The following is a 22,001-nucleotide window of genomic DNA, read 5'->3' on the forward strand; positions in this document are numbered from 1 at the left end:
TCCTCTCCATTTACAGAGAGAGAAACACATGGGTGGGCTTCACAGTGACTGATCACTGTGGTAGCCAATCAGAGGCTACCACAACGATCAGGTGACCTGGAATCAGGAGATCCGGGTCCCGAACGTTCGTACGGGACCCGGGGCTCTTGGTGAGACCCTGATCTCTGTGCTGGGAGCGTGCTGTGTGGTACGCTCCCAACACAAAGGGAGATACACATATATACGGCCCCACAGAAAAAAGCCCATTGTGGTGGGGCTGCATACTTTTGTTACCTCAGCGGGAAGAGGTTAAACAAAAATTGATAAGCTATTCATTTTCTTTCTACTCTTCTATAGAGACTGTTGTGTGACTGTTGTGTAGTAGTATCATCAGTGACTCTATGCTCAGTTGTAAGTCACAGCAAGATTAAGATTGCATTGTACGTCTGCACTGTCAACTGATTGCCAGACAGAGATCTGTTTGGGGGTGTTTGACTGTCCAGCTGCTGAGGGGTTGGTGTTGAGCGTAGGGATTTTAATATCTATATAGTGACTGAATTAAGTAATTACACTTTGCACTAAATGCTATAATTTCTTGCCAGGAGTACCTGGTCATCAAAAACTGCATATTTTTTTTATTTTCTAAAAAGAGACATACCTGTAATCAGTTGTTCCTTTACATTTTTTTTTCTGTTTTATTTGATTAATTTTTAGGGGATGGCAGCATTCAATAAGAAGGTAACTTTGTTTAAGGGACAATACCAACATACGATGATTGACCTCTGCAAGCTATGAGGAATCGACATGATTGTCAAGAAGAGGGGACCAGGTTTACATATGCGCTGCTAGAAAATGATGCAGAGCAGTTTACCATTGCATTCAAGCCCAGTAACGGTGCCATTCCAGATGACTGCATGAAAGAGTGTGACTCTATTCTTGGACCCCCTCAGCAGCAGAAATTGCCACAAAAAAGGGGGGTTGTCTCTGGAAAGAGCCCTACAGAGTTTGGTTACTCAATGACCCCTATTGGTGCCTTCAGTTATTTTACAGTTTCAACAAGCTGACAGAGAGGAACATCAAAGGAGAAAAGAGCCCTTAAGGATCAGACTGCACAGCAACCAGAAGTGGCGCCAGGGCTTGCTGGAAGTGACGTCCCTCATCATTGCCCCTCATTAGTGTCCACCTGTGTCATAGGTGGAGTCCTTTAGTTCTCCCATATAGAGGAGTGCGTCTCCCATTGTTCAGAGAAGCAGGATCTCCCATTCTATGGATAGTGTAGGACCCACTAGCTATGGGGTACTTTGTTGCAGTAAGTGGGCTTAAGCACCATATAGCAATATGATGTGACTAAATCCCCATATTTTTTGAAAATATAGGTGTTTAGGTGTTTTAGTCTTTAATGCATCAATTTTTAAACTTCGTTTAATGGTAATTTGGTATCAGAAACTCTCTATAACCTCTCTATAACCTTTTCTATATACAGTATCAACACTGAAGAAATTACACTTTGCTACAATGTAAAGTAGTGAGTGTAAAGCTTGTATAACAGTGTACATTTTATGTCCACTCAAAATAACTTAACACACAGCCATTAATGTCTAAGCCGCTGGCAACAAAAGTGAGTACACCCCTAAGTGAAAATATACAAATCGGGCCCAATTAGTCACTTTCCCTCCCTGATGTGATGTGACTCATTCATGTTACAAGGTCCCAGGTGTGAATGGGGAGTGGGTGTGTTAAATTTGGTGTTATCGCTGTTATAAACCACTGGCAAAAAAAAAAGTGAGTACACCCCCAATTGGGCCCAAAGTGTCAATATTTTGTGTGGCCGCCATTATTTTCCAGCACTGCCTTAACCGTCTTGGGCATGGAGTTTACCAGAGCTTCACAGGTTGCCACTGGAGTCCTTTTCCACTCCTCCATGACGACATCACGGAACTGGTGGATGTTAGAGACCTTGCGCTCCTCCGCCTTCCGTTTGAGGATGCCCCACAGATGCTCAATAGGGTTTAGGTCTGGAGACATCCTTGGCCAGTCCATCACCTACCTTTACCCTCAGCTTCTTTAGCAAGGCAGTGTTCATCTTGGAGGTGTGTTTGGTTTTGTTATCATGTTGGAATACTGCCCTGCGGCCCAGTCTCCGAAGGGAGGGGCTCATGCTCTGCTTCAGTATTTCACAATACATGTTATCATTCATGGTTCCCTCAATGAACTGTAGCTCCCCAGTGTCGCAGCACTCATGCAGCCCCAGACCATGACATTCCCACCACCATGTTTGACTTTAGGCAAGACACACTTTTCTTTGTACTCCTCACCTGGTTGACACCATCTGAACCAAATAGGTTTACCTTGGTCTCATCAGACCATAGGACATGGTTCCAGTAATCCATGTCCTTAGTCTGCTTATCTTCAGCAAACTCTTTGCGTGTTTTCCTGTGCACCATCTTTAGAAGAGGCTTTCTTCTGGGACGACAACCATGCAGACGAATTTAATTCAGTGTACGGCACATGGTCTGAGCACTGACAGGCTGACCCCCCACCCCTTCAGCAATGCTGGCAGCACTCATAGTCTATTTCCCAAAGACAACCTCTGGATATGACGCTGAGCATGTGTACTCAACTTCTTTGGTCGACCATGGTGAGGCCTGTTCTGAGTGGAACCTGTCCTGTTAAACCACTGTATGGTCTTGGCCACCGTGCTGCAGCTCAGTTTCAGCGATAACACCAAAGGATGGCCCAAGATGGCGCCCAGCTGCCGAGACCTCTGGTTGACACTCGCCAGCACACTCCACGGGAGATAGTAAGTACCCTGTCCAGCTCACTAAGGCTGAGCTGTATGATAGCCTTTCCACTATGTACGAGAAGTTGTCAGAGAAATTCCAGAGTTGCACAAGTCCACTAACACCCTAACACAGCTCTGGGAGGCAGAAGAGACCTGCTGGAAACCAAGCATGAATAACTGCAGCTAGCGTACACAGATCTCCGTAAAGGCCATGAGACACTCTCTGACACAGTTACCCAGCTCTAAGCACACTTAGAGAACTTGAATAACAGAAATAGACATAATAATCTCAGAGTGCGTGGTCCCAGAGCCAGAGACTGTTACAGATCTGCTCTCAGCAGTGCAAAGAATCTTCCAGTCACTACTCCCTGACACCCCGGTTGCCTTATTCTCCTGCAATAGGATTCATAGAGCACTGCGCCCAAAGCCACCAGACCATAGGCCACCAAGAGACATAGTTCTCTGCCTTAAAGACTATCTGGTCAAGGAGTAAATACTCAGAGCCTCCCGCAATTCTCCCAATATCCAGCTTGATGGGACCAAAATACAGTTATATCCAGATTTATACCCTGCTACCCTGAATAAATGACGCAAGTTGAAGGAAGTGACCTTAGTGCTCCAAACTGCAAGAATTCACTATTGTTGGGGATTTCCCTTTGAGCTACAGGTTTCCCACAATGGCACTACCTACATGGTTACTACGCTCTCAGAAGGAAAAGAATTGCTTGTTAAATTGGGGCTACTAAGTGTGGACACCTTGCCCCAAATGCCATCTACTCCATGCCCGTTACCTATCTGGACGACCCCCTCCCCCCCGAGAGATCGCAGGCGACAACGGCAGGAGCTACGTGACCTGGCAGCTTGACACAAAACCACTTCTCCTCGTCCCTGTTCTCTCTGACATTGCTGAGTTATTGCTGGTTGGTATGTTACTAGGTTTATCATTTTACCTTGCTTAAGTTAAGTCTTGTTGCGCCCACATGATTTGACCCCCTACTCTTCATTGGCTGATGCCTGTGGTATAAGCTGACTTTCAACTATTCCAGAACATTTGCTTGAGCCACTCCACCAAGCGGGGTTGGTATTCCATGATGTTGTTTAACATTGATCTTTGGGTTCAACTACATCCCTCAGACCATAACGTTGAGTATTGAACTATACAGTCCTTGTTAAGTTTTCTTCTCGTCAGTGGGTTCCATACCCCTGCGACTCCATCAGACTCTAGACTTTCTTGTTTTTTTCTTTTTTTCACTTTTCTCTTTTTTTTACGTAGTAACGCTTTTTTGGGTCAAACTTATGGGCATATAATTCAATTTCTATTGGTGTTACCAATTTCTATCAGATTGCATTTGTTCCACATGTGTTTTTATATTATCTGCACATTGGCGTACCTCGAGATCTGGCCTCATCCTGGTGTTTTATCCTTTTCTCTGTTGAATGGTGGATCTCAAAATAACATCACATAATACTAGGGGACTCAACTGTCCCCACAAAAGAAAAAAGGCCTTTAGGTCGTATAAGCTTTTGGGTGCTGACATTTTACTCCTCCAGGAGACTCATTTTTCTACACATAAGCACCCTAATTATTTAGATCGGTCTTATAAACATAGTTAATATACCACCTTTGAGTCCAGGTCTCGAGGAGTAGCGATTTTCATCAGGAATAGGGTACTGATGGATGTGCAGCACGTTTATAAAGATCCTACAAGCAGATTCCTGATCATTCAAGGCTCATTACAAGGCAAAGCCATCACTATAGCAAATGTGTATGCCCTCAATGACTTTCGTTCTTTCAGTCCTTTTTTTGGGTTCTCAACAGATACCTCTTTCCACACCTGATAATTGGCAGAGATTTTAACCTGGTGGCACACTGTACACTGGACAGAAACTGAGTTGTAAGTACCACTAATGCTTTTTCTAAGACCCTAACTCGTTTGCTCAGCTCTCACCAACTTTTGGATAGGAATGGGCAAATGGTTCAGCCCGAGCATAAGTTTGGGCCGAACTTTCGCTGTTCGGACATTCGGCGAGCAGCCGAACAAATGGATCCTTCATCCGCTCGTCAGCCCCCCGAACTGACTACAATGCATTGCGGCGATAAACAGTGCACTGCAAGCCCTGATTGGCTGAAGCAGTGAAAGCTTCAGCCAATCAGGGCACAGAGCACTGTCAGAGTCATGATTGGACACTGTCATCATGACTTTATCCAATCATGACTCATTCCTGCCCCACAGTATAAAAGTATTCTTTCAATAGCAGCCATTTTCGGTGTGATTTTGGCACGGAGAGAGATAGAATAGGGCTCTGCTCAGTGCTATTAGTTAGTTAGTGTGCTATACTGTGCTATTTTGCTTCAATTGCCAATGTAGAATATTAGTTTAGTGTCAGTCTAGGGATAGTGTGAGTGTAGTGATGGGGACCATCATTCAGCTTTGCATAGTGTGCAGCTAGAGTAGGGACAGCTCAGATAATTTCACTGTAGTGTAGTGAGACTGTGTCATTCAAACATACATTAGTATAGAGTAAGGATAGGTTATATAGTTTCAGTGTGGTATAGTGAGACTGTGTCAGTAATCTTTACATTGGTGTATAGCTAAATTAGGGACAGTTCAGATAGCGTCAGTGAAGTGATGGTTGAACGCGCCTATTTGATTGCGTTACTGCCAGTTTAACGCCATTTACTTCTGTGTGTGTTACTGCCAGTTTAACACATATAGTTTTGTGCGTTACTGCCAGTTTAACGCCATTTACTTCTGTGTGCCTTACTGCCAGTTTAACGCCATTTACTTCTGTGTGCGTTACTGCCAGTTTAACGCCATTTACTTCTGTGTGTTACTGCCAGTTTAATGGCATTTACTTCTGTGTGTGTTACTGCCAGTTTAATGCCATTTACTTCTGTGTACGTTAATGCCAGTTTAACACCATATAGTTTTGCGTGCATTACTGCCAGTTTAACGCCATATAGTTCTGTGTGCATTACTGACAGTTTAGCGCCATATAGTTCTGTGTGCGTTCCTGCCAGTTTAACACTATTTACTTCTGTGTGCGTTACTGCCAGCTTAATGCCATATAGTTCTGTGTGCATTACTGACAGTTTAACGCCATATAGTTTTGTGTGCGTTCCTGCCAGTTTAACACCATTTACTTCTGTGTGTGTTACTGCCAGCTTAATGCCATATAGTTCTGTGTGCGTTACTGACAGTTTAACGCCATATAGTTCTGTGTGCGTTCCTGCCAGTTTAACACTATTTACTTCACTGTAGTGTAGTGAGACTGTGTCATTCATACATACATTAGTATAGAGTAGGGACAGCTCATATAGTTTCAGTGTGGTGTAGTGAGACCGTGTCAGTAATCTTTACATTGGTGTATAGCTAGATTAGGGACAGTTCAGATAGCGTCAGTATAGTGACGGTTGAACACATCTATTTGCTTGCGTTACTGCCAGTTTAACGCCATTTACTTCTGTGTGTGTTACTGCCAGTTTAACTCATATAGTTTTGTGCGTTACTGCCAGTTTAACGCCATTTACTTCTGTGTGCGTTACTGCCAGTTTAACGCCATTTACTTCTGTGTGTGTTACTGCCAGTTTAATGGCATTTACTTCTGTGTGCGTTACTGCCAGTTTAACGCCATTTACTTCTGTGTGCGTTATTGCCAGTTTAATGCCATTTACTTCTGTGTGCGTTACTGCCAGTTTATCGCCATTTATTTCTGTGTGCGTTGCTGCCAGTTTAATGCCATTTACTTCTGTGTGCGTTAATGCCAGTTTAACACCATATAATTCTGTGTGTGTTACTGCCAGTTTAACACCATATAGTTTTGCGTGCATTACTGCCAGTTGACGCCATATAGTTCTGTGTGCGTTACTGACAGTTTAACGCCATATAGTTCTGTGTGCGTTCCTGCCAGTTTAACACTATTTACTTCTGTGTGCGTTACTGCCAGTTTAACGCCATTTACTTCTGTGTGTGTTACTGCCAGTTTAATGGCATTTACTTCTGTGTGTGTTACTGCCAGTTTAACGCCATTTACTTCTGTGTGCGTTATTGCCAGTTTAACGCCATTTACTTCTGTGTGTGTTACTGCCAGTTTAACGCCATTTATTTCTGTGTGCGTTACTGCCAGTTTAACACCATATAGTTCTGTGTGTGTTACTGCCAGTTTAACACCATATAGTTTTGCGTGCATTGCTGCCAGTTGATGCCATATAGTTCTGTGTGCGTTACTGACAGTTTAACGCCATATAGTTCTGTGTGCGTTCCTGCCAGTTTAACACTATTTACTTCTGTGTGCATTACTGCCAGTTTAACGCCATATAGTTCTGTGTGCTTTACTGACAGTTTAACACCATATAGTTCTGTGTGTGTTACTGACAGTTTAACGTCATATAGTTCTTTGTGCGTTCCTGCCAGTTTAACACCATTTACTTCTGTGTGCGTTACTGCCAGTTTAACGCCATATAGTTCTGTGTGCGTTACTGACAGTTTAACGCCATATAGTTCTGTGTGCATTCCTGCCAGTTTAACACCATTTACTTCTGTGTGCGTTACTGCCAGTTTAACACCATATAGTTTTGCGTGCGTTACTGCCAGTTTAATGCCATATAGTTCTGTGCGTCACTGTACGTTTGGCGCATTATATTGCATTATATTATAGTGTATCCATGGATTGTGTCTGTGTAGTGTGAGTACTCAAATTAAAGTGTACCAAACACCACTTTACATAGATTAAAGTACGTCTATGTACAGATTTCCACTTCTTCTTTGCATTTGCTTATAAGCACTGCCCCCTCCCAATGATGTCTGGGAGGACAACAAGGAGAGGCAGACGTTTCCTTGGCACTGTAAGGGGGCCAGCAACAAATATGTCCACAAGCAAAGGTGGACGCGGTGGTCATCAGTCCTCAGGCAGGGCATAATTTCCTCTGTTTAGTGAGTTTGCCCATGCTATCCAGCCACAGCATGCAGAGGAGGTGGTGGACTGGCTTACTAAACCTTCCTTATCCTCCTCATCCTATGTCATGCAAGCAGAGACAAGTATGCAGCTCCCTGCAGTTGCCAGAGTGGATAAACCTGCCTCCTTGCCCACAAAGAATAATTTTTCTGTACCTGTTTGACAGGTGCATATCATTCCAATTTTTTACAGAAAGGCCAATTCTTGCTTTCATTAAAATTACTTCTATAGGGTTATGGTGGGAAGGCACCAATCTGTTGCTTCTATCCAAAGTCAAAGTGACACCAGAATGTATCCAAAAAATCTCTAATCTTGTTCCCAGTGCATTACATTGTGGCATCATCATACAGGCATACCCCACTTTTAAGTACACAATGGGGTTTATTTACTAAAGCTAGAAAGTGCAAAACCAGGCTCACTTCTGCATAGAAACCAATGAGCTTCCAGGTTTTATTACCAAAGCTTAATTGAACAAACTGGGGTTAGAAGCTTATTGGTTTCTATGCAGAAGTGAGCCTGATTTTGCACTTTCTGGCTTTAGTAAATAAACCCCATTGTGTACTTAAAAGTGGGGTATGCCTGTACACACTGGCTCCCCAGCTGTTGCTGAGAAAAATATAAGCAGGCAAAATTTCATTTTTTGGGGCTTTATAAATTCAACTATTGCTGCAGCAGATTCTAGACATGGTACAGATCTGCCACTTTACAGGTAGACTAAGGGGACCCTCCAGGCACTATATTGGAAGGAATTTTTCATTTTTATGCTTTCACTTTAAAAATCAAAAAATCTCTGCTCATTTAAAAATTTAGTTTTTCTCAAACTTTTTTTTATTGATACATGTCTCCCAGGGCAGGACCCGGACCCCTATAATCATAGTATGCCCAATTACTTGCATATAAGCGTTCAAAATGGGCACTTTTGACTTTAATGGGGTTCGTTATTCGGGTCCAAACTTTTGCAGCGTGTCGAAAGTTCTGGTGCTAACCGAACAGGGGGTCTGTTTGGCCCATCCCTACTTTTGGACTCATGAAGAGCACTAAATGTGGGTGCCAGAGAATATACTTATTACTCTCACCCCATCTTTAATACCCCAGTTATGTTGGCCAACTCCACTATGACAGGTATACATTCTTGTTTATGGTCAGATCACAACATCGTGTCCTTATCTATCACGCATATTGGTCTATCACCTATGGCCGCTGGGTGGTGCTTGAATGATTCTCTCCTTATGGACCCGAAATTGGTGACCAAATGTACCACTTACATAGCCAAAACCACTCCCCAGACCTGCTCCAGCAGATTAACCAAAAAAGAATTGCACTAGATACTATCCTATCTGAGCAAACAGAAAAGTCCTTACGTTGGTCTAAAGCTTTATTTCTTTTACACAGCAACTCAGCCTCTGCCATGTTTGTGAAGAAGCTTAACCAGGTAATTCACACACCTACAAACTTAAAAATCCTGAAGGTAGCATGGTATCTTACCCTGCTGAAGTTTTGTAGATGTTTTCTAAATTTTATAGAGAACTTTTATCCTTCTCAGCCTTGTTCCGCCTCTAAGACCTGATTAGATGCTCTCCCCCTTCTAAGTCTGTCTGAGGAACATGTACGGTCTTTAAACGCTCCTTGCTCTGAAGAAGAAATCCGAACCACCATAGCCTCCCTGAAATCATCAAAGGCCCCTAGCCCAGACCGTTTCTCTGTCTCATATTATAAAAAATGTATTGCCCACCTAGCCCCCAAATTAACAAAGCTATTTAATCATATCCTTAAAGGCCATAGTTTCACCGAAGATACAGTGCCTTGAAAAAGTATTCATACCCCTTGAAATTTTCCACATTTTATGTGATAGACCAACACAAAGTGGCACATAATTGTGAAGTGGAAGGAATATGATAAATGGGTTTCAACATTTTTTACAAATAAATGTGTGAAAAGTGTGACGTGCATTTGTATTCAGCCCCTTTTACTCCGATACCCCTAACTAAAATCTAGTGGAACCAGTTGCCTTCAGAAGTCACCTAATTAGTAAATAGAGTCCACTTGTGTGTAATTTAATCTCAGTATAAATACAGCTGTTCTGCCCTCAGAGGTTTGTTAGAGAACCTTAGTAAACAAACAGCATCATGAAGGCCAAGGAACATACCAAACAGGTCAGGGATAAAGTTGTGGAGAAGTTTAAAGCAGGGTTAGGGTATAAAAAATATCCCAAGCTTTGAACATCTCACTGAACACTGTTCAATCCATCATCTGAAAATGGAAAGACTATGACACAACTGCAAACCTACCAAGACATGGCCGTCCACCTAAAACTGACAGGCCGGGCAAAGAGAGCATTACTCAGAGAAGCAGTCAAGAGGCCCATGGTAACTCTGGAGGAGCTGCAGAGATCCACAGGTCAGGTGGGAGAATCTGTCCACAGGACAAATATTAGTCGTGCACTCCACAAATCTGGCCTTTATGTAAGAGTGGCAAGAAGAAAGCCATTGCTGAAAAAAAAAAGCCATAAGCAGCCCCCTTTGCAGTTTGTGAGAAGCCAAGTGGGGGACACAGCAAACATATGGAAGAAGGTGCTCTGGTCAGATGAGACCAAAATTTTACTTTTTGGCTTAAACGCAAAACGATATGTGTGTTGGAAAACTAACACTGCACATCACCCTACACTCAACATCCCCACCGTGAAGCATGGTGGTGGCAGCATCATGTTGTGGGAATTATTTTCTTCAGCAGGGATAGGGAAGCTGGTCAGAGTTTATGGGACGATGGATGGAACCAGATAAAGGGCAATCTTAGGATAAAACCTGTTAGAGTCTGCAAAAGATTTGAGACCTACAACTACCCTAAACATACAGCCAGAGCTTCAATGGAATGGTTTAGATCAAAGCACATTTATGTGTTAGAATGGCCCAGTCAAAGTCCAGACCTAAATCCAATTGAGAGCCTGTGGCAAGACTTGAAAATTGTTGTTCACAGACGCTCTCCATCCAATCTGACTTTTTTGCGAAGAAAAATAGGCAAAAACGTCACTCTCCAGATGTGCAAAGCTGGTAGAGACATCCCCAAAAAGACTTGCAGCTGTAATTGCAGCGAAAGGTGGTTCTACAAAGTATTGACTCTACTGAGTATCGACAAAACTATCGCTCTCAGTTATCAATAATGATTTAAAGATTTTTGGCTGGCTACTTGCTGATAGACTTGCCTCAATTATAACAACCTTAATTTCCCAAGACAAAGCCGGCTTTATACCATATAGATCAGGTGTAGGCAACCTTGGCCCTCCAGCTGTTTTGAAACTACAAGTCCCATGAGACATTGCAAGACCATGACAATCACAGGCATGACTCCTAGAGGAAGAAGCATGATGGAATTTGTAGTTTCACCACAGCTGGAGTGCCATGGTTGCCTACCCCTGATCTAGATAGATCACTGATAGCATTCAATTAGCCTCGAATATTATACAGGATGCATATCTATATTCCTGTAGGGTACTGTTATTAAGCCTAGATATTCATAAGGCTTTCGACAGTGTATTATGGCCTTACTTAAAAACCATTCTATCAAAGTTTGGATTCCAAGGAGCGTCTGTGCATGGCTTTCGGGCCCCGTATCACCATCCTCGCACTCATATCAATACCTCTGACTATTTCACTCTTGGTTGCGGAACAAGGCAGGGATGTCCACTCTCCCCTCTCCTATTCGCTCTGGCAATTGAGCCCCTGGCACCTTCTATCTGTCTAGACCCTAATATTAAGGGGTATGAGAAAGGTGATCAGGAATTTAAGCTAAGTATGTACGCAGACAATAAAAATAAATATATGTGGCTCTAACCCACCTAAAGAGCAGTAACTAATATTCTAAAACATGAATAATAGCTGTATATTAATGTGAACACTAAAACCATAGAAGTGAACACGATAACTAGCACAGTGATAAAAAAATACATAAAAGTGATAACGTGCAAATCAGCAATGAAATAAATAATTAAAATGCAATGTGCATGTCAATAAGAGCCCTAATCAACATCATAGAGACAATATATGTGAACTAATAAATAAGGTGAAGTATCCGAAAAAATGTATAAATAACAGAATGCAATCCACAAATACATGCAGTGCGACTCCTAATGGTGACAGCCAAATCTTCTGAAACTAATAAGTAAAGTGCAAGTGCAATGAAAAAAAGATTTTTTTTTAAACATTGACGTGAACTGGTGATAACTAGCAAATAAATGTCCAAACAAACAGTTCAAGAATGCATGAGAGTCCACTTCCCAATAGCAGCCCAATAAGATCTTCTTAAAGAAGGTGCAAAAGTGCGGGTGCAATATATAAATATTGTGACGACCAGTGTCTGATAGAATATGTCCGATCTTGTTCCGGAGTGTAGCAACAGTTTCCCCAGCCTCTCACCTGAAGTTGCAGCCCCCCAAGTTACCCTTCGAGGGTTGTATCACTCCAACTACCCCTACCCCCCCCCCCCCCAGTGTTCTCTCGGATCAGGCAATTGCTACAACTTTGGGCCCCATACCATATCTCCTTTTAAGAAGGGTTCAAGCAGTGAAGATGTTGACAATTCCAAAACTATTATTTTATTTTAGAGCCCTTCCTTTATATGTTTTCCACCAGACTATTAAAAAGATGCAAAAAGAGGTTAATTATTTTATATGGCAAGCTAAAAAATCACGTTTGGGAAAACGGTTAGTTTACAGACCACAAGCTTATATTACTATTATATCTTTTTTTTTTTGTTTTTTTTTTTTGTTTGTTTTTTTTTCCCTTTTTTGTTTTTTCTATGTGTTCAGTTTCTCTCCCTTCTCTTACCTAATAAGAAAAGCATCATACTGTATATATTGGTTTACATGTCTAATGAGTACATTGTTTGCCTTTTTTTTCTCCTTTGACTACCTTACCTCAGATGGAACTTAGTCAAGAAGATGGGGAAATTTTATTTTATTATTTTGTTTTTATCATTGGAAAACTACTCATGTCAAACTGCTATCCATTATGTAACGATAGTCATATAGGCTGTCTGAATATTTGCTTTATTGTGTATTTCTTTCTCAAAATAAAAATCGTTGGTAAACAATAAAATGCAATAAAACAATGAAATAAAAACTATTTACAAAAATGTGAGGGATGTACTCATTTTTGTGAGATACTGTATTTTCTGACTAGGAATATTAAAGGTATGTATGTTTTTTTTTCAGAATCATTCTTACCTAGGTGGATGCAGCAACGGTCTGATGCTGCATCTGTCCCCCGGTGCCTCTAACACTGAGAACCTGAGCAATCGAACACCGCCGATTGCTCGGTTCTCAGAGCTCCCTGAGCAGAGAGCTGGTGACTGCAGTCACCAGCTCTCTGCTGTGCATTCAGCCCGCTGTCTGCTGGAAACAGGTCACAAGAATGCAGAACGAACTGCACTCCTGTGATCCACAGAAGAAATACAGCCAAACAAGCTCGCCTTTAAATATGAAAATGAATGAACTGTTTTTTGATTGTTCTAAATCAATATTTGTGGGTGTAGTACTGTGCACCTACAGTATATGCTTAGCTAAAAAGCCTGTCAGTTATCTGATTGGCAGAGGTGCCCAGTGTGAGGTGTCAAAGAACAAGTGGCAGTTGTCTGTATCGTATAAACATAAAGTTTCTTTCTTTCACAAAATAAAATATTTTTTGGTCAAAGCTTATTTGAACAAGCTAAAGTTAGAAGCTGATTGGCTACCATGCAAAGCTGCACCATATTATGCCCTCTCCAGTTTTAATAAACCAACCCCACTATGCTTAGTTGTAATTCAGGGCAAATTTGAACCAAGTAGCTAAATTCATATATGGAAAATAGTTTACCTTTCCCGATATATTTATGGTTTTCATCTACTCTTGTGATCCAACAATATAGTCAGCTTGTGCACTTTCTGAGACCTCTCTACAGACTTCACAGCGATGAGCATAATAGCCCTGTCTAGGACCCACCCCAGAATGTGACTGAAAAATGCAGGAGCAGTACACTGATGAAATGATCACTATGTTCTATTCTTCTGTTTGTAAACTCTCATTGTAAGAGTATAGAAGAGTCTGATTGGCTTATATTGCTGTCCTTCCCAGAGTGAGTTTTTTCTCTGCATAGGAACATATATAAAAAATATATTTAATTACTTTTTAAAGTATAACTAAAGGCAAAACTTGTTTTGGTTTGGATAGAGTTAATGAGATTCATCATCTCTATTTGTTTTGTTTACCATTATCATTGAAAGTGAAAGTAAAAAAACCCCCAAATTTTGGGATGTACCCGCAAAAATAATAGAGGGGAAAAAACTTCCAACAGGGACATTAGTTCTGTTGACCTGGGGGTCTTCAAGGTGTTCCCTTAATTTGTAGGGATTTCCTCTCACTTCAAGTTTGGCTATGGGACACCAGGGACAGGAAGTGAAATCTCTGCAATAGGAAACAGATGGCGACAAAAAATCTGGCAGGGTTTGTAATATAGTAACATAGTAGGTGAGGTTGAAAAAGTCCATCAAGTTCAACCTATGTGTGTGATTATATGTCAGTATTACATTGTACATCCCTGTATGTTGTGGTCGTTCAGGTGCTTATCTAATAGCTTTTTGAAACTATTGATGCTCCCCGCTGATACCACCTCCTGTGGAAGGGAATTCCACATCCTTGCCGCTCTTACAGTAAAGAACCATCTACGTAGTTTAACCACTTGCTTACTGGGCACCTAAACCCCCTTCCTGCCCAGACCAATTTTCAGCTTTTAGCGCTGTCACTCTTTGAACGACAATTGAGCGGTCATACAACACTGTACCCAAATTAAATTTTTATCATTTTTTTCCCACAAATAGAGCTTTCTTATGGTGGTATTTGATCACCTCTGGGTTTTTTATGTTTATTTTTTTTTATGTTCATTAAAAAAAATGTAAAAGACCGATTTAAAAAAATAAAAAGAAATACAAAACCGTTTTTTTTTGTTAATAAATTTTGCAAACAGGTAATTTTTCACCTTCATTGATGTACGCTGATGAGGCTACACTGATGGGCACTGATAGGCTGCACTGATAGGCACTGATAAGGTGGCACTAATGGGCAAAAATAGGCGGCACAGTAGGGCACTGATGAGGTGGCACTGGTAGGCAATGATAAGTGGCATTGGGCACTAATGGGTTTCACTGATGGGTGGCACTGATGGGTGGCACTGAAGGGCACTAATAGGTGGCACTGATAGCTGGCACTGATGGGTGGCAGTGATGGGCACTGATGGGTGGCAGTGATGGGCACTGATCGGCACTGGTAGGTGACACTTATAGGCAGCACTGCTAGGTGGCACTGATGAGGCACTGATTGGCACCACTGGTGGGCATTGATAGGATGCACTTGTGGGCACTGATTGCTGGCACTTACTACTACTGTGGGCACTGATTGGGGGCACTGTGGGCACTGATTTGTGGCCTGGCAGATGGCACTGGCAGGCGGTACTTGTGGGCACATATGAGGCAGGTTCGCCTCTTCCTCTTCGGAACCAATGTCCCTTCAAACAGAAGCTGGCAATCTGTTTTTTTTTCTTCTCACACTGTCAGCATGAGAAGGAAAAAAAAAAGATTACCGATCCTCTGTTTACATCATGTGATCAGCTGTCTTTGGCTGACAGCTGATCACGTGGTAAGGGGCCGGGATCTGTGATCACCCGAGTCTCATTGACTTGGGAGATCACAGCGTGCGCCGCGCCCCCTTCAGGGGGGCATGGCCAGCTGTGAAAGGGGAGGACGTCAATAGACGTACTCCCGGCAAAGCAGATCCATGCCGTAGCCGTCATTCGGCTATAGCGTGGGTCTGAACAAGTTAAAGTTAGACCACTTTTCTTCTAATTTTAATGCGCGGCCACGTGTCTTGTTAAACTCCCTTCCGCAAAAAAGGTTTATCCCTATTGTGGGGTCACCAGTATGGTATTTGTACATTGAAATCATATCCCCTCTCAAGCATCTCTTCTCCAGAGAGAATAAGTTCAGTGCTCGCAACCTTTCCTCATAACTAATATCCTCCAGACCCTTTATTAGCTTTGTTGCCCTTCTTTGCACTTGCTCCATTTCCAGTACATCCTTCCTGATGACTGGTGCCCAAAACTGGACAGCATACTCTAGGTGCGGACCAGACCAGAGTCTTGTAGAGTGGGAGTATTATCGTTTTATCTCTGGAGTTGATCCCCTTTTTAATGCATGCCAATATTCTGTTTGCTTTGTTAGCAGCAGCTTGGCATTGCATGCTATTGCTGAGCCTATCATCTACTAGGACCCCCAGGTCCTTTTCCATCCTAGATTCCCCCAGAGGTTCTCCCTGCTTTATCCAAAAAGCCCCAACAGTGCACAGCAGTGGTGCCAATTAGTGCTGCCTTTCAGTGCCCATCAGTGCTTGCTCACCAGTGCCGCCCATCAGTGTCCATCAGTGCCATCAATCAGAGCCCATCAGTACAACCTATCAGTGCTCATCAGTGCTGCACATTAAAGCCTCCTCATCAGTGCCCATTAGTTCTGCCTCATCAGTGCCCATCAGTGCAGCCTCATCAGCGCGCATCAGCGAAGGAGAAAAATTACTTATTTACAAAACTTTCTAAAAAAACAAATAAAAACTTTTTTTTTGTTTTTTAGCAAGAAATAAAAAACCCAGTGGTGATTAAATGCCATCAAAAGAAAGCACTATCTGTCTCAAAAAAATATAAAAATTTAAATTGGGTACAGTGTTGCATGCCACGCAATTGTCATTCAAAATGTGACAGCGCTGACAGCTGAAAATTGGCCTGGGCAGGAAGGGGGTGAAAGTGCCCAGTGCTGAAGCGGTTAAACAAAAAAAGGTGCTTCCTTTTAGTTACATTTAAATATCTGTGTGTAAAGCAGCTTAAAAAACACATAGGAAATCAAAATGCTGGCAGTAGTATTGTTTCATATTCAGTAATACATACCAGTTTCCACATTTACACTTTCTGGTTTATGCAACAACAACGCAGTCATGTCAGGAGGTTCTTGATCTGCATCTTAAATGAGAACAAATATTGATTAGAAAAAATACATATAAACATGACACTCAATCTAATTATTTTTCTCCCTATTATTCCTATTATTATTATTACTTGTTTACTGTCTAGAAGCTGCCTTTTATTTATTGACAAGCTTATAAATCCTAAGTTTTGCTGCAAAGGCCCCATGGAGATCAGAAATAAAACATAAAAAAGACTTTACATTGCTTAAAGAAGACATATATTCAAATGGTACCATAATGCTATGTTAACATTCATACTGGGATTGTAGATGAGACATGATAAGAAGCACAGACAGGTCGTTGCATGATCTCTGCTGAAGAGGAGGATCAGCATTTTGAACTGAGACCTATTTCTTCAACAGAGGAGCCAAGGCAGAGGCTCTTTGTTTTGTGACCAGCACTGGGGGGAATCTGAAGCAGAATTTTCATCAGCAGAGGTAATTATTCTGTTCTTCTGCTACTCCTTATGTATCCTTACCAGCAAGGTAAAGCATCTTAGTTTGCTCTTAATAAATCATTGGCTGATCACAAAGCAAATACAATCTACAACTGCGCCAACTTATGTACACTATAAATAGATAGATAGATAGATAGATAGATAGATAGATAGATAGATAGATAGATAGATAGATAGATAGATAGATAGATAGATAGATAGATAGATAGATAGATAGATAGATAGATAGATAAATAGATAGATAGATGATAGATAGATAGATAGATAGATAGATAGATAGATAGATAGATAGATAGATAGAATAAAGGCTTAAAATGTAATAATACTATAATAACACACAGGAATCCATTAAGAATAAAATGGTAAAAATCATTTAGCAGCATATAATATAATTTTCCGATAGTCTTCTCAATCAGGTTTACTTGCTTCTCAAGCTGTTTTATTCCAATGTGAATTCACATTATTTCGAATATTATTATATCACATGCTTAGATGTGTTTTACACCTTTATTACAGTCTAGTGGACAGTCCAGTTTACAGAAGCTCAAAAATATGCACACAAATGTATGGAAAAAAGTATAGTAAAAAAAAAAAGTATATAGTAAAAACAGAACAACTGATTATAAACTTTTCATTAAAAAAAATGTATAATTTTTGCCCACTAATTTCTTCTTTGCCTCTAGTTATGTTTATATACACTAGGCTTTAGTTTGTGGTCCAGTTTAAATTCAAATATCCTTTCAACCCAGAGTGCTATTTTGCACTTCATCTTCTTGGCAATAGAACTTATCCTAATGCATCTTCCTTTCTATTGCTGTATCAGTATCATTGCTGTTCAGTTATAAATATTGTGTTTTGTAACTTTCTTTTAGAGCAATAATATTGCTCATTTGCATTTATTTTGTTAATGGTTTGTATTGTGATATTTCTGCCTTTATAAGCAGTCTGTTTTTTTTTTGAATGTGTGTCCAAAAATAAGCAAATTTCCAAATGTATTGAAATGCATAGAAAATATATTTACTAGATTGTCTCATACTGAGAAGTTATTTAAGAAGGTGTCAGCAGATCTTACATGTGAATAATTAACAAGGATGAAAACATATAGTCCATCTATGGTGATGGTCAAATGTTGAATTTTTTTACTTTCCAATTGCTGAATTAAATATACCAACTGATTGTTTGTGAAATATTTGTAAAGGCAATGAACTTACCATATGATGATGAAATTTCCTCAAAATAGTCAGCTGAAAATCAAATAAAAAAATGAACATTTATGAATAATGAAAGAAATAAGGTTGTTTCTCATCATAAGTGATACCGCGGAGCTGTAAAAAAAATGACTATATTTTCACATTTCAAAATGTTGTAATGCTAAATATATCAATCAAATGGCCCCATTATTTACTTTGTGGATATACTTGATGTTTCTGCCAAATTTAAAATATAAATGTGCTTGGCATTTGTTAGGATTTTTCTTTGGCTTGAGGTTCACTTTGATAACAAAACCGCTAGATGTCACTAGTCCATTCTTCTTGATATTAGACATGTTTCTGCTGTGCCAGTCTTGAATTACTGTCAAACCGCTTCTGTTGGAAGACTTACCCATCTCATTCTCATCTTCATCGTAAGACTCTGTAAGTCAAAAGATTAAAATGGAAACTCAGAAATATGTAGAGAATGGCATTGACATTTTCTATCCAGATGTGTACCGTGCGTTACACCAACTGTGAACTATAATTGTGCAATTATCAAGGCTTCATGACACTGACAAGCCAGCTGGTTTCCTGACATGACGATGTTTTCAGTCGGGGTTTTCCAATGACCTCTCATGCCCCATGCAAAATGGCTCTTCAACTGCACCTTCCAAACCGGCAAGGAGCTTGGTCCTTCGATGACAGATGATGAGCGTTTGAAAAATCCAGCATGCAAACATGAACAAGGGACCAACCACAGACATCTAGGATCACAGACAAACAAGACATCCAGTATTTCCATGCAGTAAAATCAAACACAGCATAATCTGAACAGGACATTCTTAATAATTCAACATATATAACACAGGGAGAGGATGTACAACTGGAATATCTTTTTAACGCTAACATTTAACGCTAACATAGAACACTAAATCTCCAGCCAAGTGGCTACATACACAGATGAAACACACATATAGAAATTGTTATGGAGTTTAAATGATTTGTAAAGTAATGAACATACTCATTTAGTTCCCCCAACCCTGCTGCTATACAGTGCCTTGAAAAGTGGCACATAATTGTGAAGTGAAAGGAAAATGATAAATGCATTTCAATTTTTTTTTACAAATAAATCTGAAAACTGTAGCATGCATTTGTATTCAGCCCCATTTACTCTGATACCCCTAACTAAAATCCAGTGGAAACAATTGCCTTCAGAAGTCACCTAATTAGTAAATAGAGTCCACCTGTGTGTAATTTAATCTCAGTATAAAATTGAGAATCTTAGTGAACAAACACCATAAAAAAGGCCAAGGAACACACCAGACAGGTCAGGGATAAAGTTGTGGAGAAGTTTAAAGCAGGGTTAGGTTATAAAAAAAACATCCCAAGCTTTGAACATCTTACGGAGCACTGCTCAATCCATCATCCGAAAATGGGAAAAGTATGGCACAACTGCAAACCTACCAAGACATGGCTGTCCACCTAAACTGACAGGCCGGGCAAGGAGAGCATTATTCAGAGAAACAACCAAGAGGCCCATGGTAACTCTGGAGGAGCTGCAGAGATCCATAGGTCAGGTGGGAGAATCTGTCCACAGGACAACTATTAGTCGTGCACTCCACAAATCTGGCCTTTATGGAAAGTGGCAAGTAGCAAGAAGAAAGCCATTGTTAAAAGAAAGCCATAAGAAGTCTCATTTGCAGTTTGCAAGAAGCCATGTGGGGAACACAGCAAACATGTGGAAGAAGGTGCTCTGGTCAGATGAGACCAAAATTTAACTTTTTGGCCTAAATGCAAAACGCACTGGGATTGATTTCCTAAAGGCAAATAGACTGTGCACTTTGCAAAGTGCAGTTTTACTCTGCAAGTACAGTTGCTCCAGAGCTTAGTAAATGAGGTAAACCTTCACTTTGCAAAAAGTAACCAATCACATGCAAGGAAAATTTAAAAAAACTGTGATTTTTCTTACAGATGATTAGATGATGAAAGTCAGCAGAGCTTCTGCTCATTTACTAATCTCTGGAGCAGCTGCACTTGCAGAGTGCAACTGCACTTTTAAAAGTGCACAGCCTATTTGCCTTCGGTAAATCAACCCCTATGTGTGGCAGAAAACTAAAACTGCACATCACTGAACATACCATCCCACCGTGAAACATGCAGGTGGCAGCATCATGCTGTGGGGATGCTTTTCTTCAACAAGGAAGCTGGTCAGAGTTGATGGGAAGATGGATGGAGCCAAATACAGGGCGATATAAAAGCCCATACATACGATCGGACTTTTTGACAACAAACATGCAAATTAGCTGTTTTAAGGCAACATCCGACCGTGTGTATGCTCCATCGCACAAACTTTTTTGGTTTTCATCGAACAAATGTTGGCTGTGCGAACAGACAAACTTGGCAGCAACAAAAGTCTAACGTCGGCAAGTCCCTTCGTGTGTACACAAGACCATCGGATATTTAGTACAAAGTACAAACACGCTCAGATCCAATGCAAAAGATTACACAACAATTACAGAAGTTAGCGCCAGAGAAATGAACGTCCTCTTTTGAAGTGTCGTCAGTACGTTTGTTGCCTAAAAAGTCCTGCCGTGTGTATGCTTAACAAGTTCACGGCCAACGTCCTTTGTACAGAAATCCACGGGAAAGTCTGTATAAAGTCCGATCGTGTTTACGAGGCTTTAGAAGAAAACCTGTTAAGCCTCGTACACACGATCAGATTTTTTGACAGGAAATGTGTGATGACAGGCTGTTGGTGGAAAATCCGACCGCGTGTATGCTCCATCAGACAATTGTTGTCGGATTTTCCACAGACAAATGTTACATTTTGGATATCAGGTTTTAAAATTTTCCGCGGACAAATGTCTGTTGTCGGATTTTCCGAGCGTGTGTACACACGTCCATCGGACAAAAGTCGAAAGTACAAACACGCATGCTCAGAAGCAAGGATGAGCCAGAAGCGGTCGATCTTGTAAACTAGCGTTCGTAATGGAGAATTAACATTTGTGACGTGGCAAATTAAGAAATCTCGAAATGCAATGCACAATTCTCTTGTTCTTTAATGGGATAATAATGAAGCTGCTTTACTGGTGATACTGATGGAGTTATTGCAAACTAATTTTCAAAGGCTTTATTTTTCTAGTGATATCAAGAATAATAGTATTTTTTTTTTTTTTTGGGCATGTTACCACAACACCATTATCCCGTAGTTTTTAAGATGAAAGATACAACTATGTTGGTGTCCCTTGTCAATTTTACATTGTATTTTTTTTAAATGTAACTGCCTACTCCCAATCTGTCATTTGAAGTAAAACACATAGCCAAGTATTATTCTCCACAATTTTTTTATTGTGCATTAAAAAAAAGAAAACAAATAAAGTTAGACATGCTATCTGCCAATTGAATTTAACCAAAAAGTGCATTCTATGCATCCAAAAATATAGGAAATATACCAAATCAAATTATTATTATCCAACCAAAAATGTTAAAGCAATAACTCCAAGGCCAATAATAAATAACACGTTATATCCTCTAATTCTGCAACATGTTTGGTTGACGAACAGCCATTCAGAAATGAACTGGAAAGCACAAAATAAAAAGCG

The 22,001-nt window shown here is 40.7% G+C and overlaps 1 protein-coding gene across 3 annotated transcripts in view; it reads right to left on the minus strand.

Annotated features, from left to right (window-relative positions):
- Positions 1–22,001, minus strand: part of LOC141110994 (myosin-binding protein C, fast-type-like) — a 264,542-nt gene that overhangs the window by 186,346 nt on the left and 56,195 nt on the right. For 2 of the 3 annotated variants that reach the window (XM_073602875.1, XM_073602876.1), the window contains exon 3: positions 16,673–16,744. In XM_073602875.1, coding sequence (XP_073458976.1) covers positions 16,673–16,744 — 72 coding nt within the window. Of the gene's footprint in view, positions 1–16,672; positions 16,745–18,417; positions 18,447–22,001 lie in introns of those variants that run through there. The other variant, XM_073602878.1, reaches the window with a different exon arrangement.

This window comes from Aquarana catesbeiana, linkage group LG10 (assembly GCF_042186555.1).
Source record: "Aquarana catesbeiana isolate 2022-GZ linkage group LG10, ASM4218655v1, whole genome shotgun sequence".
In the NCBI taxonomy this organism is placed as follows: Eukaryota; Metazoa; Chordata; class Amphibia; order Anura; family Ranidae; genus Aquarana; species Aquarana catesbeiana.